The 14,441-nt window shown below is 34.2% G+C and overlaps 2 protein-coding genes across 2 annotated transcripts; one reads left to right on the top strand and one right to left on the bottom strand.

Annotated features, from left to right (window-relative positions):
• Positions 1-299: 299 nt before the first annotated feature.
• Positions 300-3,767, top strand: LOC134264007 (protein hobbit-like; the record flags this gene model as incomplete). Its single annotated transcript, XM_062746308.1, has 7 exons — positions 300-384; positions 574-705; positions 949-1,067; positions 1,167-1,238; positions 1,328-1,468; positions 1,737-1,847; positions 2,796-3,767. Coding segments are annotated over 7 exons (717 nt in total), but the record flags the coding sequence as incomplete, so codon positions are not given.
• A 5,811-nt stretch (positions 3,768-9,578) lies between these two features.
• LOC134263991 (uncharacterized) lies at positions 9,579-11,786 on the bottom strand (the record flags this gene model as incomplete). Its single annotated transcript, XM_062746304.1, has 6 exons — positions 9,579-9,921; positions 10,019-10,213; positions 10,339-10,703; positions 10,786-10,922; positions 11,026-11,200; positions 11,550-11,786. Coding segments are annotated over 6 exons (1,395 nt in total), but the record flags the coding sequence as incomplete, so codon positions are not given.
• Positions 11,787-14,441: the final 2,655 nt, after the last annotated feature.

The following is a 14,441-nucleotide window of genomic DNA, read 5'->3' as shown; positions in this document are numbered from 1 at the left end:
ACCAAACACTATCTACAAGGTCAGAGAATCAGATCAATATTGTACAGACATTGCAAATTTAATTTACTGTTTAATCATTTTAATGTGGGGGGTCAATGTTCATGAATAACCAAAATATTGACAAAGTTATTGTTCAAGGGGATGTTAATCCCTGATTAAGGGTGATCCAAGTACTCTGATCCTTAAAGAACCCCTGTGATGATTCCACATAGTTTATTGTGTTGATCCATAAAAACACTTTTGAGCTGAGTAATTTGTCTTTATATTTTATTTATAAAAAAACATTTCATTTTACATAGGATGTCCTGGTCCCCCTTGTACTGGGTAAAGAGAATGATCTCAGACAGATGGCACTCCGAATCATATGTAGTGAGAGACCCCCAGGTGAGTGATAGCTAAACAAAATTGTCGTAAACAAACGTGTGAATTTTCAAAACCTTTATGATTATCTTCGTAATAAGTTAACAAATTCAATCATCAAAAATTTGTACCTAATTTTTTATCTCACTATCAATATTTTCATAAATGTGCTTTTAATGCCACTGATGAATAATTTTAAAACTTACCTTTTAGTTGGAGGGATTGCTGTGAAGGAGCACTTTGAGGTGAATGTTGTCCCGCTACAGATTCAGATGACTTACCAGTTCTACAAGACAGTCATGGAATTCTTCTTCCCTGATAAAAACATCGAAACAGAAGGCCCGGGTGAGATAGAGATGAAGCACATGATTATTTTAAAATTTGTCGTGTCTTATATCAGCATGTTCTGAATGTCGATGTTGAATGTTTCTAAAACTTGTATCTTACTGTTTTATTTGGAGGGTCTGGAATGTATACCTGTGTAAATTGGTTCAAAATGTACTCTCTTCTGACATCATTTTTTTGAAATGTAGAATGAAGAAAATGCTATTAAATCTTTATATAATAATATATACACTATTTGATAAGATGGAGAGACAGAGAAGGCCCCCATGAAAAAGAAAGTGGAGAAGCGGCCCTCCATAAAGAGAGACAGTGTCAAACGAAGCTCCTCAGCTCATAACTTCGCAGAAATCGACAAAATGAAGGCAAGTGTTTACATGAAATTAAACTCATGATATGTATGGAATAAACAAACTAGTGTTGTGCAAACTTGAGATTTACTCTATACTTCATAATTCTTACAGGAAAGAGCTTCAAATAACAACACCTTTGTGTACGTTAAAATCCCAGAAGTTTCTCTCCGTGTGAGCTACAAGGTATAGACAATGTTACTTTGGACTCATTTCTTATAAATTGACTTGTAGTGATAATGCCCAATGAGTTAACTAATATCTAAAATCTTTAGGGTGAGAAGGAGAAGAATATAGCAGACATCCATGACTTCAGCATCGTCCTACCCACCATGGAGTACCACAATCAGATCTGGACCTGGTTTGATCTCCTGATGGCCATCCGGGGTGACACCAAGAGGGTCATTCTGTCTCAGGTTCGTCCTCCTTAAATTCTCATGTTTTTATATCTTAGGTAACATAAAGAGCAAAAATCACTCTTACTGATTAAAAAGGTTATATTTGCCATTGTAAAGATGAATCTCCTTGTACATATGTTTGAGAATTTAACATTTTATAATTTTTTTTAAGCTGGAGATAAAACGATCTTTTGAAATCTTGTAACTGTTGACTGACCCCTGATTCATACTAAATCAATCCTTTTATAGATTGTGTATTAACACATATTTGATGTCCTGTTTGTAGGCTATCAAACAAAAGCTACACATGAAGTCCAGGGCTGGTGAGGAGACACCACTTAATGATGTTCAACAAGAGGAGAACAAAATGAAAATGCTACTTGGTGCCAAAGTCCTGGTAAGTGTCAAGGGCAAATGTTGCTTGGTGCCAGTGTCAAGGCCAAATACCTGGTAAGTGTCAAGACCAAATGTTGCTTGGTGCCAGTGTCAAGGCCAAATACCTGGTAAGTGTCAAGACCAAATGTTGCTTGGTGCCAGTGTCAAGGCCAAACACCTGGTAAGTGTCAAGACCAAATGTTACTTGGTGCTAGTGACAAGGCCAAAGTCCTGGTAAATGTCAAGGCCAAATGTTGCTTGGTGCCAGTGACAAGGCCAATGCCTGGTAAATGTCAAGGCCAAATGTTGCTTGGTGCCAGTGACAAGGCCAATGCCTGGTAAATGTCAAGATCAAATGTCGCTTGGTGCCAGTGTCAAGGCCAAACTCTTGGTAAGTGTCAAGGCCAAATGTAGTTTGGTGTCAAATTCCTGACTCTGGGACCATAAACTTCAATTAGCTCACTCTTGATCTTGGTCTTAGCTTTCTACTTTAACTTCCTTTGGTAATAGTGAGACGGAGATCATAGTAGGTTTTATGGCCCTAGAGCCTGGTAAGGGAATGCAAAGGAAAAAGACTTTCCTATAAGTACTTATAGAAGTACAATGTTTTTGGCTGTTTCCTTTCATATAGTGTATACTTGAGTAATTGTCTATCTTAAAATTCTAAGACTTATTTACTGTGATGCAGTGTATGAATAAAATGAATATTTTTTTTAGTAAAACGATTTATGGACAATTTTTGTGAGAAATACAGATGTAAAATATCTGTGGATAGTTTCCTTTGCTTTATAAATGATAAAAATGAACATACATGTAGTTCTTCTTTTTAATATACACATGAGAAAAATGTCTAAAGATTTCTTGGGAAATAGATTCTTTTGGAATCAGGTACCTTTGGAATCCATTGAAATACATTATATCAGAGAAAAATCATTCCCTGGCAGCTCTGATATCTTTTCATTTTTTACAGGCTGGTCAGGAAAAACCCGCAAAGAAAGGAATATTTGGAAAATCTCAAAAGAAGTAAAACTCAATTGTGAGAACAACACAAATGATGAAGACGAGGAGATAATGATTGCTATCATAACAGTGTAATGCTGTTTGACATCTACAAGAGATGTAAACTGTTTTTTTTTTTTTTTTTTGCTTTTCTTCTGTGCCAGAAGTCTTTCTTACATGTAGTTAATATATAGCTATGTTTACTCAAATATAGATGTATGTGTATATTGTAAAATCAATTTTTATTAGGACAAATTTTACTGCTTTGTTGAAAACATACTGGTTCAATGAGAATGGTTTTGGTTATTGAGGAAGTGCTGAGTTTTCATACAAGTATTTTACATTTTGTTGGAGGGGATGAAAATAAGGTCTCTTTATACCCTAAAAACATCCAATTTTACCTCTGTATAATATATTACTTCACTGTAATTTATTTTGTGCAATAATGAAATGAAAAAAGAATATTTCTCAAACATATATACATGGGTTATGAGATTTGCATATACATGGTTTTCTGAATAATACAACTAATTAAAAAGCACAAATAATTTATGTATATGTAAGATATATTTTATGATACTAATTCTCTTCCATCTTTTAAGTTCCCTTCTATTGTTTAATTCCTGTAATGGAATAATTTTTCTAACAATATCACCAGAGAAAGAAAGAGAATGTGGATTATAATTTTACACTGTATATGGCGTAATGTTGTTAAGAGAACAACGATAATTGTTTTATGGTGCTGCTCTTGTTATGCTATTTATTGTTGAATATAACGTCTGTGATATTCATTGCTTTAGTCACGTTTTAAATGTTTTAGATTCACTATTTTCTGTGAGGTAGAACTTTAATTTTATTTTAGCTGCAAGTCAGGATTAAGCTTGTAGTTTAAAGCTCAAACTTTTGTACTTATTTATTGTTGTGTGTATTTAAGGTTCTGCTTATTTAACAGGTTGGGGGGAAACGTAAATTCCGCTATAATAGTGGTATCTCACTATTATAGTGAAATTACGCTATATTTCCTGCCGTGGATACCTTCAATTTAATCCAATACCATGCTAGGTGTTTGAACCGCAAGTCATGGTGGGTATTAAAATGAACAAAAACTGTCATGCTTGCATGTTTTGAATTTTAATAATTTTTCTACCGTTGCGTTTAAGAATGCGAGCACTCTTTTTTTAACGGAAGTTGCATTTTTAACATAGCAACCGATGATTGCGGGGGTATCTAAGCCTGTTTGAATCACACTTATTCCTCATTAATGTGCAGAAATTGATGCTTGTTACAATTGTCAACTCGAACTGGAAAGGCTTTATGAAATTAAACAAGAAAAAGATTATTTTTGTCTGCATGGTTACGGATATGGAGGCCCATTATGGGAAACGTAAAGACCCTTTATGGAAAACATAGAAAAGAGTATATTGAAAAACTCGATTTTATCCTTAAAAAAAATCAATATATAATAAATAATCCAAAAATTATTTATATAAACGATCGTAGAAATATCTCGGTTTTAATTTCGGCTGGTTAATTGTATATTTCAGAAAAAAAAAAGACTCAATTTATTTTTGTGTTGGGAAAATTTTACAAGAATGCCTGTGACCTTATTATAACACATGTTCAAATAATTATTATAATTGACAATCATATTAACTCCGCACAAACGTATCTTATTTATTAACGCTTTATGTATATGCAATTAGGCAAGGACGATTTAACTTTAAAATCTGAAAGAAATAGCTTAAGTTCTTTTTCTTGTTATTCGAAAAATATATAAATCCAAATATATTCATTTTAATGAGAGTATATCGCTAAAAATCACATTAAAAGTATCAATTTTTCAGACTTCTAGATTTATGCCAAAGTGTTGTTTAAACCACAAGGAAACTTCAAATAATCAATCGCCACTGCTCAATATTCAGCAAGGAAAGTGTCTAAAATATTATTGACTCAATCTAAAATTTCAATAATTAGAATCAAATCGCTCGCAAACAATTTAGCATTTCAAAAAGTACTTTCACGATTTTGAAAGCCTATCCATGCAACGTAAGCACAAGATATTCAAAGCTGAACAAGAATCTTGAGAAGCGTAAATTTTAATTTGTCCCCCCCCACTTTCAAAAACGATGCTACGTGGCTGTACCCTGGATCTTTATCACGTGATAATGCTCTTTGTTTCTGCAGAATAAGCTATGCTGCAAGGCGCTTTGCAAAATGTAGAAACAAAATTACCCTTGTATCATTCGCAGCTGTAACGTATTCAAAACAATTTTAACTAGTTGAACAGTTTTTCATTTTTTTTAACCATGCACTATGTACCACGTCATTACTATCCTCAAAATCATAATTTCCTTTTATATCTATATAGTACCTTTTGTAAACTCTTTATAAAAAATTATCATAGGCGCTTGGGTCAAGGATGCTGTATTTTTTTCTATATAATGTATTGTTGAGGAAATTCGAACTATACTCGTAACATTTTTTTTTCAGTGTGTAGTGTTAATTTTTAGTTTTTTGTAAACCTTTCTGCTTCATATACACTACAATGTCACGGAAATGCGATTTTATGCACGCTTTAAAAATGACATATCCCATTTTTAAAGCGTGCATAAAATCGAATTTCCGTGATATTCTTGTGTATATGAAGCAGATAGGTTTACAAAAAACTAAAAATTAACACTGCGCACTAAAAACAAAATGTTACGAGTATAGTTCGAATTTCCTCGACAATACATTATATAGAAAAAATACAGCATCCTTGACCCAAGCGCCTATGAAAATTATCAAATATCTTGAGGAGAAAAGACAATGAAATTGAAACATTATATCAACGATTAATATTTAGTTTAAAGCAAATTTTACTTATGATTTTCTACCTGTCATAAATGAAGAATTATTTTACTGAACTATTACAAAAATAACCTCTTACTTCCCATGTGCACTATCTAACACAACCACAATAAGATCGGCCAGAGCAGCGGCGGCCGATAATAATGGGTCTTTACGTTTACAATAATGGGCCTCCATATCCGTAACCATGCAGACAAATTAATCTTTTTCTTGTTTAATTTCATAAAGCCTTTCCAGTTCGAGTTGACAGTTGTAACAAGCATCAATTTCTGCACATTAATGAGGAATAAGTGTGATTCAAACAGGCTTAAATACCCCCGCAATCATCGGTTGCTATGTTAAAAATGCAACTTCCGTTAAAAAAAGAGTGTTCGCATTCTTAAACGCAACGGTAGAAAAATTATTAAAATTCAAAATATGCAAGCATGACAAGTATTGTTCATTTTAATACCCACCATGACTTGCGGTTCAAACACCTTGCATGGTGTTGGATTAAATTGAAGGTATCCACGGCAGGAAATATAGCGTAATTTCACTATAATAGTGAAATACCACTATTATAGCGGAATTTACGTTTCCCCCCAACCTGTTTAAGTCATCTATTTTCACAATAAATTATTTTTTTTGTATTATTAAGTTCAATGATATATATATACATTTGTGGTATCTTTCCATTATATAAACATACAGAGAGAAAATATCTTCAATTCTGCATGAAGTTTGTCAGAGGTCAGAGGTCAATACGTGACCTAATCACACGGCGCAATAATATCTACCGGTACATGAATTATAAAATGACCTGCTCTGCTTGCTTTTCATGTATAAAAATGAATAAAATAAGCAAGTAAAATGATAACATTATTTTATTTTAAATGTAAACAAGTATTTCATACAGTTTTTGGGCTATCGATTCAACCTGTGTACATAGAGAAAACTAGGAGCCAAGCGTTTGTTTACATTTTTCTTCACTTTTGTCAGTTGCACAGTCTCTAACGTTCATCCTTATTTTTTGGATAGACCTTTGCTTAAATTTTCATGATAAACTTTTATTTTATCTTTAAATTTTACTCACGATAAATGTGTAAATCTGTTGGAAAATATCTTTGCAATCATGCCATGAACAGCTGCCAAACACCTCGGCGTTTTCGTAGTTCAATGTAAAGCTGTCGCCAGTGTCTCCGTGTTTATCAGTGTTTTACGATAAGTATGCCTTTAGTTGCTGAAACCGTGGAATGTTTTTGATGAAATTGCAAATTAACTGGCTCGAACAAGTGCCTCAGTCCATGATCCATCCATCCCTTTCCAGCGACCGAAATTCCTCCAACTTTTTATCATCAAACTTCGGACGTGTTTCTTGTGTCTTTTCAGCATCGATTATCATTTTTCACGAATAAAATATTCCCAGACAACAATCTGTTCACTATTACTGATCACAAGCAGCCTTTCACAAAATATTCCCTTCGAAATAGATTCCTTAGCCTAATGAATTCGAAGCGTAACCGCCATGCAAGCCGATTTACACCTTGCGTCATTTTTCAAAATCTACGACGGACGGTTAGTGCAATAATTTAAATTCGAAAATATTCAATTGTCTGTCTCAAATGTATATATAAGTAATAAATAACAAGTTTATAAACTTCAATGGGAATTGAAGTGGGTCGGTACGTGATCAAATCTTCTGAGAAGGCCTTCGGCCTTCACAGGATTTGATCACGTGACCGACCCACTTCAATTCCCATTGAAGTTTATAAACTTGTTATTTATTTCTTAAATACAATATCAATACATATTGCATTGTTTACTTTTTTGTTGGTTTCCTTTTTTAGCTCCACACCCTTTCTCCAGCCTCAGTCTATATGTCTGTTCATTCATCAGTAAACTTCACATTTTTAACTTTTTTCTCAAGAAATCCCGGTTTAAAGAACTATATGCGGTATATTGCATATATTTGCCCCCACAAAAGTCAAATTTTGAAAACTTTCTGAAATGTGCTGAATTTAATAAATTTTATGAGAAATATAAATTAACAGAAAATATTATAGTGTCAAAGCAGTGTATTCACAATTTTTGTTTTTATGACATCACAAACTAGTCCGATTTTATATCCTTTTTCAGAAAGAGGACAAAATGGACAAAATTTCAACAATTTTAGCTTTTAAATTTATAGAGCGCAAGTTTGTTCAGGAACAATATTGACATATTTCATTGATATTATCATTCTACACATTATTTCAAATTATTGGTCCTGAACACACATGCGCTCGGTGACTTTTACTCAAAACATCGACGAAATATGGACATTTTTCTGTAAAATTCATAAAAAACTGAAATTTACGTCATGTTTGTGACGTCATTACGTACATATGGCGTCATTACTTATGAAAACATTCAGTGCTTTGAAGTCAGCAAATACTCCCCTGTTTAAGAACTTAATTAACTATATTTCCATCAAAGTTTTATTTGGGGGGCAAATATTGGTTATTACCGAATAAAGTTCTTTAACCAAAGTTGATACAAAGCATCCCCGAGTGAAGGACCAAACCTCCTTCTAACAGCACTGCAGCTTTGGCATTAGAAATAAAGGCTGGATAAGTCTGTACCCTAATGCCAAAGTGAACTAGAGACGCCAGTTGACTAGAGACCTCTTGATCAGTAACCAGGACCCTTGGTTGGGCCTGTTGTTCGAGACATTGGTTAAGGGTAGGACAGGTGGTCCAAGGGCCCGTTTTACAAAAGAACTTACGACAAGGACCAAAAACTTCAAATGATTGTAAAATTTGCAAAATTGATAATTTTCTTTGAAATTGTTTGTGTAAAAATATCTTACCAAATTCCTTTTAAGAAGTTAAATATAATTTTCGATGTAATGTTAATTAAAAAAGTTATATAAAGAATTATATTTGGTCTTAAGTCGTAAGTCCTTTTGTAAAACGGGCCCCAGAGTCATATTGTCCCTTGATTTTGTTAAGATTAGTTATGCGAATCGTAGTAAATATATATTGATTAAGTAAATTGTTTAAATATTCATAAATATATTGATTAAGTTTGTGTCCTAGTGGACAAGATACAGATCATTTGTTTAGGTTATTTCACTGCTGAAATCCCGGATGTAACCGGGTACTTGTCCACATGAATATTGAGACCGCTCGGCTGGACACACGTTACAACTGCAATAAGGAGTTGTTGTATAAAATGTCATTGCAAAAGCTCAAAGGCCCCTCAAGATATCGCGCGGAATCGAAAGTATTTTAAAAAGAAGTTTTGAATTTGTGACCTTGACTTTTGACCTCAAAATCTATAGGGTCGTTCTTTATGCCATGGGGAGTTCATGTATAATTCATATCAAAAGCTGAAGTCTTCTCAAGATATCGCGTGGAAACGAAAGTGTTACAGACAGACAGAGCTACAAACAGATGGACAGACATACCAAAATCATTATCCTCCACTTTCAGCGGGGAACAAAAATGGGCAAAAAAATGTAAAAACACTATCTGGTGTGCTCAAGAACTATTGGAACAGAAAAAGGAATATTTTGTAGACGCATTTTGGGGTAGTGCAGATTCTAAATTATTCAAATCTTGCGTGGGGCCAACGATAGGGTATCAAAGTGAACATTCAAATACATAGAAAAAAATCTTTCTTCTCAAGAATCACCGAAGACTATTTCATTTTATATAGAGAGGGTAGAAGTTTTCGATATTTGTCTTATTGAGCGTCTGTTTGATAAAAATTCAGTTGCCGATTTCCAAATCGTGTGGTCCTTTTGGATTGATGCAACCGGTAAGCGAACCCGCATTTTCCACTATAGTACTAAGTATTTCGATATTTATTTCCACCATTGACGTCAGGAATACGGAGGAAGAAACCACATTAACTCATAGTCAAAACTTACATTTTAATTCCATAATTTATTGGCAGTAAGTATACAAGAACTACATTAAAAACGCCTGACGTTGTGATATCAAGCAGAACGAGTTTGACTTTGTGGCTTACATTTAACATCACTTTGTAAGGTATAATCACAGTTTGGTATATCACGCTGCTGTTTTAATTGTCTTTCCCTGTTTTTGGACATCCATATCCTAACTCTGCAATCATCTGCTACACTAATTAAGACTTCCGGGTCACATGGATGAAAGGCAACAGCACTCACTCCATTCTTCGGATCCGGAAGTGTGTGAGGTAATGTAGCAATCACGTGTTTCGAATGACGATCCCAAAGAAAAGCAACGTCTTGTTCAGATCCGCTTTTTGGACAAAATAAACATATAAAAATACACTGTAGTAAGGAAATAAGAAATTTGATATTTTAAAGATTGTTTAAAGATAAGAAATGATAGATACCTTGCAAGGAAATCAGAAGAAATGCTAGGGAAGAAGTAAAATATTGTCGCTGACTGTTCTAAAGACTTGTTTCCTTCAAACACCTCCGGTTTTTCTCCAATGTTTGCAAGATTGATCACCATTGTGTCGACATCTTTTTCGTACCAGCTGTTATCGCCGTCTATACACACCCTTCTTAAATTGTACACGACATACCTGTATGCATTGGAATAAGAAGTAGTATACTTAGTAAAACCGTATTAATTAGTAATTTTTTAATAAACATGAGATATCACACCGAACACCCCCGTCAAATTGAATGGTCGCCACTCATTCCTTACCTGTGATCCGCCGAGAGATTGACTCCCAGACACCCGCTGTTGATCATGATTATTTTGATCGGTTCTGTAACACTGGGGGTCTCACAGTCTATGTCCACTTTATAGAACACCAGTCTGTGTACGATATCCCACTCCAGACTCTGCTGGTAGATAATCACCACCCTATCTCCTGGACGGGAAGACTCCACGCGTTCGATTGGAGAATCTTGGTTCCATTTAGACCACTCTATGACCTTCACTAAATGGGGTCGATACTCATCGCGTACCATTTCTAGTAGAGTCCATAATTCCACATTGTCATCCGTGAGATTTTCTAAAAGAGGGCGCTCATAAAGTTCTGGGTTTTCCAATTCTTCTTCATAGAACTGATTGAATGAAAAAGACCGAATGTTAATTTAAACTTAAAATAGAAACAGTAAATAAGTACCTGTATTAAATGCTACTCACCTTACAACCGACTAACTTCACATTATCATTAGAGAAAAAGTACGCCAATACATCGGCTAGAAGGAAAGTGTCGTTAGTCAGCCAAGTTCCTCTAAAGTTTGGGAACCAAGATTGTCTCGCCGCCACCACTGCAAGTCCTATACAGATAATGTCAAATCTAAATTGTGATATCCCACATACAAATGTACAGGCACATGGCATGTTCTGTAAAAATCTACAGGTGGAAGAACCAAGAATTACCTTTATCAATGGCGAGCACAGCCAGTGCGACTTGTAATCCGCCCTCCTCCCTCATCATGCAGTTCACGATTAGATGCGTTTCAGCTTCATTGAACTCCACGTAGTTGACATACGACGGCGGATCCACGACTTGACGGGAGTGTAAAAGCTCCGTGTTGTGACCATATTTCCATACCTTTGTAAATAACAAGAAATCATTTTCAATTTAAAAATATTTATAAAATTAATTGTAACGTCGTAAATTTTACCCCCACCCCCTCCCCAGGAAAACCATTTTGTAGCCTACGCTGACATTGGTTTTTGAAGGGTCGAATAACTTCAAATACTATAATACCCCTTGACTGCATGTAATATCTGTGAATTATGTTATACTGAATGATATAAAAGTAAAACAAGTAAAATATTTGAGAAATATTCCTCGAAGAATCAAATTCAACTAAATTACAACGGTCACATGAGTAGAATACGAATCACGTCATGCCAGAGAAGTCATGTAGCTTTCTTCTTCTTCTTGTTTGACTTACCTTTACAATACCGTCTGCTCCACAGGTAGCTAGGAATTTGCCGCTATTAGAAAAGCAGACGTAGTAGATTTCATCCACGTGACCCTCACACGTTTGATGAAGATTGTTGGGGGCATGGTAAGTCAGTCGTTTCAATTCCGATTTCCAGCTGACGTCATGTCGAGAGTAACGACATCCTAAATTCCTGTATGTTAATTCTTTCCATAAGCTTTCATCCTGAGCTATTCGATACCAATTCTACCGAAAGAAAACTAACTGCATTTGGTGTATTTGAGTCTCCTAAATTTAGTTTAATGGTACGTATACATGGAACAGCGTTTGTGGAATACATTCATAAACCATATTTTAGGCGAACATATAATGTCATTATACCATAATTTTGCAATTATAAGTGTTCGACAAACAAAACATTTTTTATGGATTTGTCTACATTTTACAACCTTTTCTTTATTTGGGTTATTGGGTTGTCGGGGAACTTTTGCGTAGTTGTTTCCCACCCCCTCCCATTCGCTCGTTGGTTTCGGAGTCGATCCTTGGTTTCGAATCCCAATCTAAACCGAGGTACCGTGTTGTAGTGAGTGTTGGTGAAAAAAATATCTCACTGCTCAAATGCCATAGGTGGAGAAATAGAGGTCTATAGCCTTGTGCCAACGCAATTTTTGAAAATTACGCACGTTAAACAACATTTTTCAGAGTGCGTTAAAACTGGGACAAAATCAACACTCTTTGAAAATTCTTATAAAGTGCCTCAAATTTGAGACAAAACCAATGCACTCTCAATTTTTTAAAGACTATATTTTTTTTCAAAGTTCATATTTTGTGTTGTAACATAGCCTCGATTTGCAGCGGAAAGTGCTCGCGTCTCCACAATATGTGACAAATACTCAAGAGTCGAGTGGGACGTAAAACTATGGCAAGCCAAATTCACAAAAATGAGCTAAACATAGTTTCACAGTTGATAGACTAGGTTTATCGACTCACGTGGACTGTTAACTGTAATTTACAAACCGTGAACTATAGTTAACAAATCGTTAACTATAGTTTTCATCTGTAAAACTATAATATTTAAAGGTACTTGGACACAGATTTGAAGTTAATATTTTCTCTATAATATTACAGATTATTCAGAGTAGACATGTTCGAAAGCAAAACAAACACACAATATATTGTCAGTTCGTGTATTTGTGGTGAGCAGACTTTGGCGATTGAACGCACCCGGTGAATTAAACATCAAACAATAACAGAGCTCGTACCCTGTTTACAAAAAAAAAAACTGTGTACATAACACGAGTGTGCTCGATTTGCTAAACTCTGTACACAACGGAATGACGACACTTGTGAAGGAGTTTTGCTTTCTAACATTTCTACTCTAAATAAAATTATTTTTCTGGATAAGAATTTTAACATTTCTCATTAATACACAACAAGATTGCCACTTTTCCTAAGGATTAAGAATAAAGTTAAAATTTGTGAACGTGCAAGGATGTGTCAAACAAACCCGCCAAAAAATTTAAAGTTTTAATAACTTTTAAATGAAATAAGATTTTTAATTAATTTGTGTGTGAAATGCTATTAAAATATATAATTCGTGATATGATACAGGAAATATTAACTTCAAATCTGTGTCCAAGTACCTTTAAACGATTGTTAAATTGTTTTCAGTGTTTCAGTAAAGTTTACGGTTCTGAAACATAGATTATCGCGTTCACTATGGTTTACAGATGTAAAATACTAGTATTGATTAACGTTGTTAACTATAGTTTATAGTACACAAACTATATAGTTTAGTAATTACAACCGATAAACCTCGACTGTGAAACTATGTTTAGCTCATTTTTTGTGATTTTGACGTGCCATATAAAACAACGGAACAACAAATATAAAGGAAAGCAGATGATAGAAAAGTTGGACTCAACGGAGAGTTATAAAAAATACGACGTCCCATTGCACAAGAAATGATAATTAATATAGACGGGTTTTGTTTTTCAAATCAAGGAAATATCATTGATGATTTATTAAAAAAAAATAATTATGTGAAATATAAATAATTCATTTCTTATGATTTAGATAATATCTAGCTTTAAAATGCACTGTGATAAAGTTTTCTTTTAATTTTTATGTTTCAGTAATAGTTTATAAAATATATTTTATCATTTTATTGATAATGTCAATGTTATCATATTTTAACTCAATTTAGATGTTTAAAATGCTAAAATAGCTGTGCCAAAAATTATCATAGTGCTTTATTGATGGAACATTGTATTATTATTTTTTATTTAAAGTTTTTAAGATAGGACCCCATTGGTTTTTTTTGCTTATTTATTAGTTACCAGTTGGTCATTTACGATATTGGCCCAATTGGGGTTGTGTGACGGTAGTAGTACATTGTAGTAGTATTTATTTGGTATCATGTCATCATACATAAAACAAATACACATAATTATACATGATCTTATATAAGATTTTATAAATAAAACTAGAGGTACTGTGAGCGATGAGCTCACTAAATGACACCCCCCGCCTCCCATATGGTTATAGCTGGTGAAAAAGTCCATGTTTTCCTGTGGCCGGGAAACCCAAAATATGTGTCGGATCAAAAAGTAAAATAGGAGGTGCACAATGGCAATATGTAATAAAGATTCTGTGAAAGTTTCATCAAATTTCATTCAGTGGTATGAGAGGAGTTGCGGATAAGAGATGGGTACCCAAAGCGTAACAGACGGACGGACGGACGGACAGACTTTCCGCGAATTCAAAGAAAGAGCATATTACTTTACCAATCTTGCAAATCGACAGTAAGGTAAACTTGTTAAACACAGAAGTGATGTAAAAATAAAGTTTTTGTATTAGGGTGAAGATTTGTAAAGTAATATGCTCTTAACAATCATGATT

This window comes from Saccostrea cucullata, unplaced genomic scaffold (genome assembly GCF_032062105.1).
Source record: "Saccostrea cucullata isolate Sc308-1 unplaced genomic scaffold, CSIRO_AGI_Scuc_v1 ctg15377, whole genome shotgun sequence".
Lineage (NCBI taxonomy): Eukaryota > Metazoa > Mollusca > Bivalvia > Ostreida > Ostreidae > Saccostrea > Saccostrea cuccullata.
The sequence above is the reverse complement of the archived record's forward strand: the minus strand, read 5'-3'. Positions and strand labels throughout refer to the sequence as shown.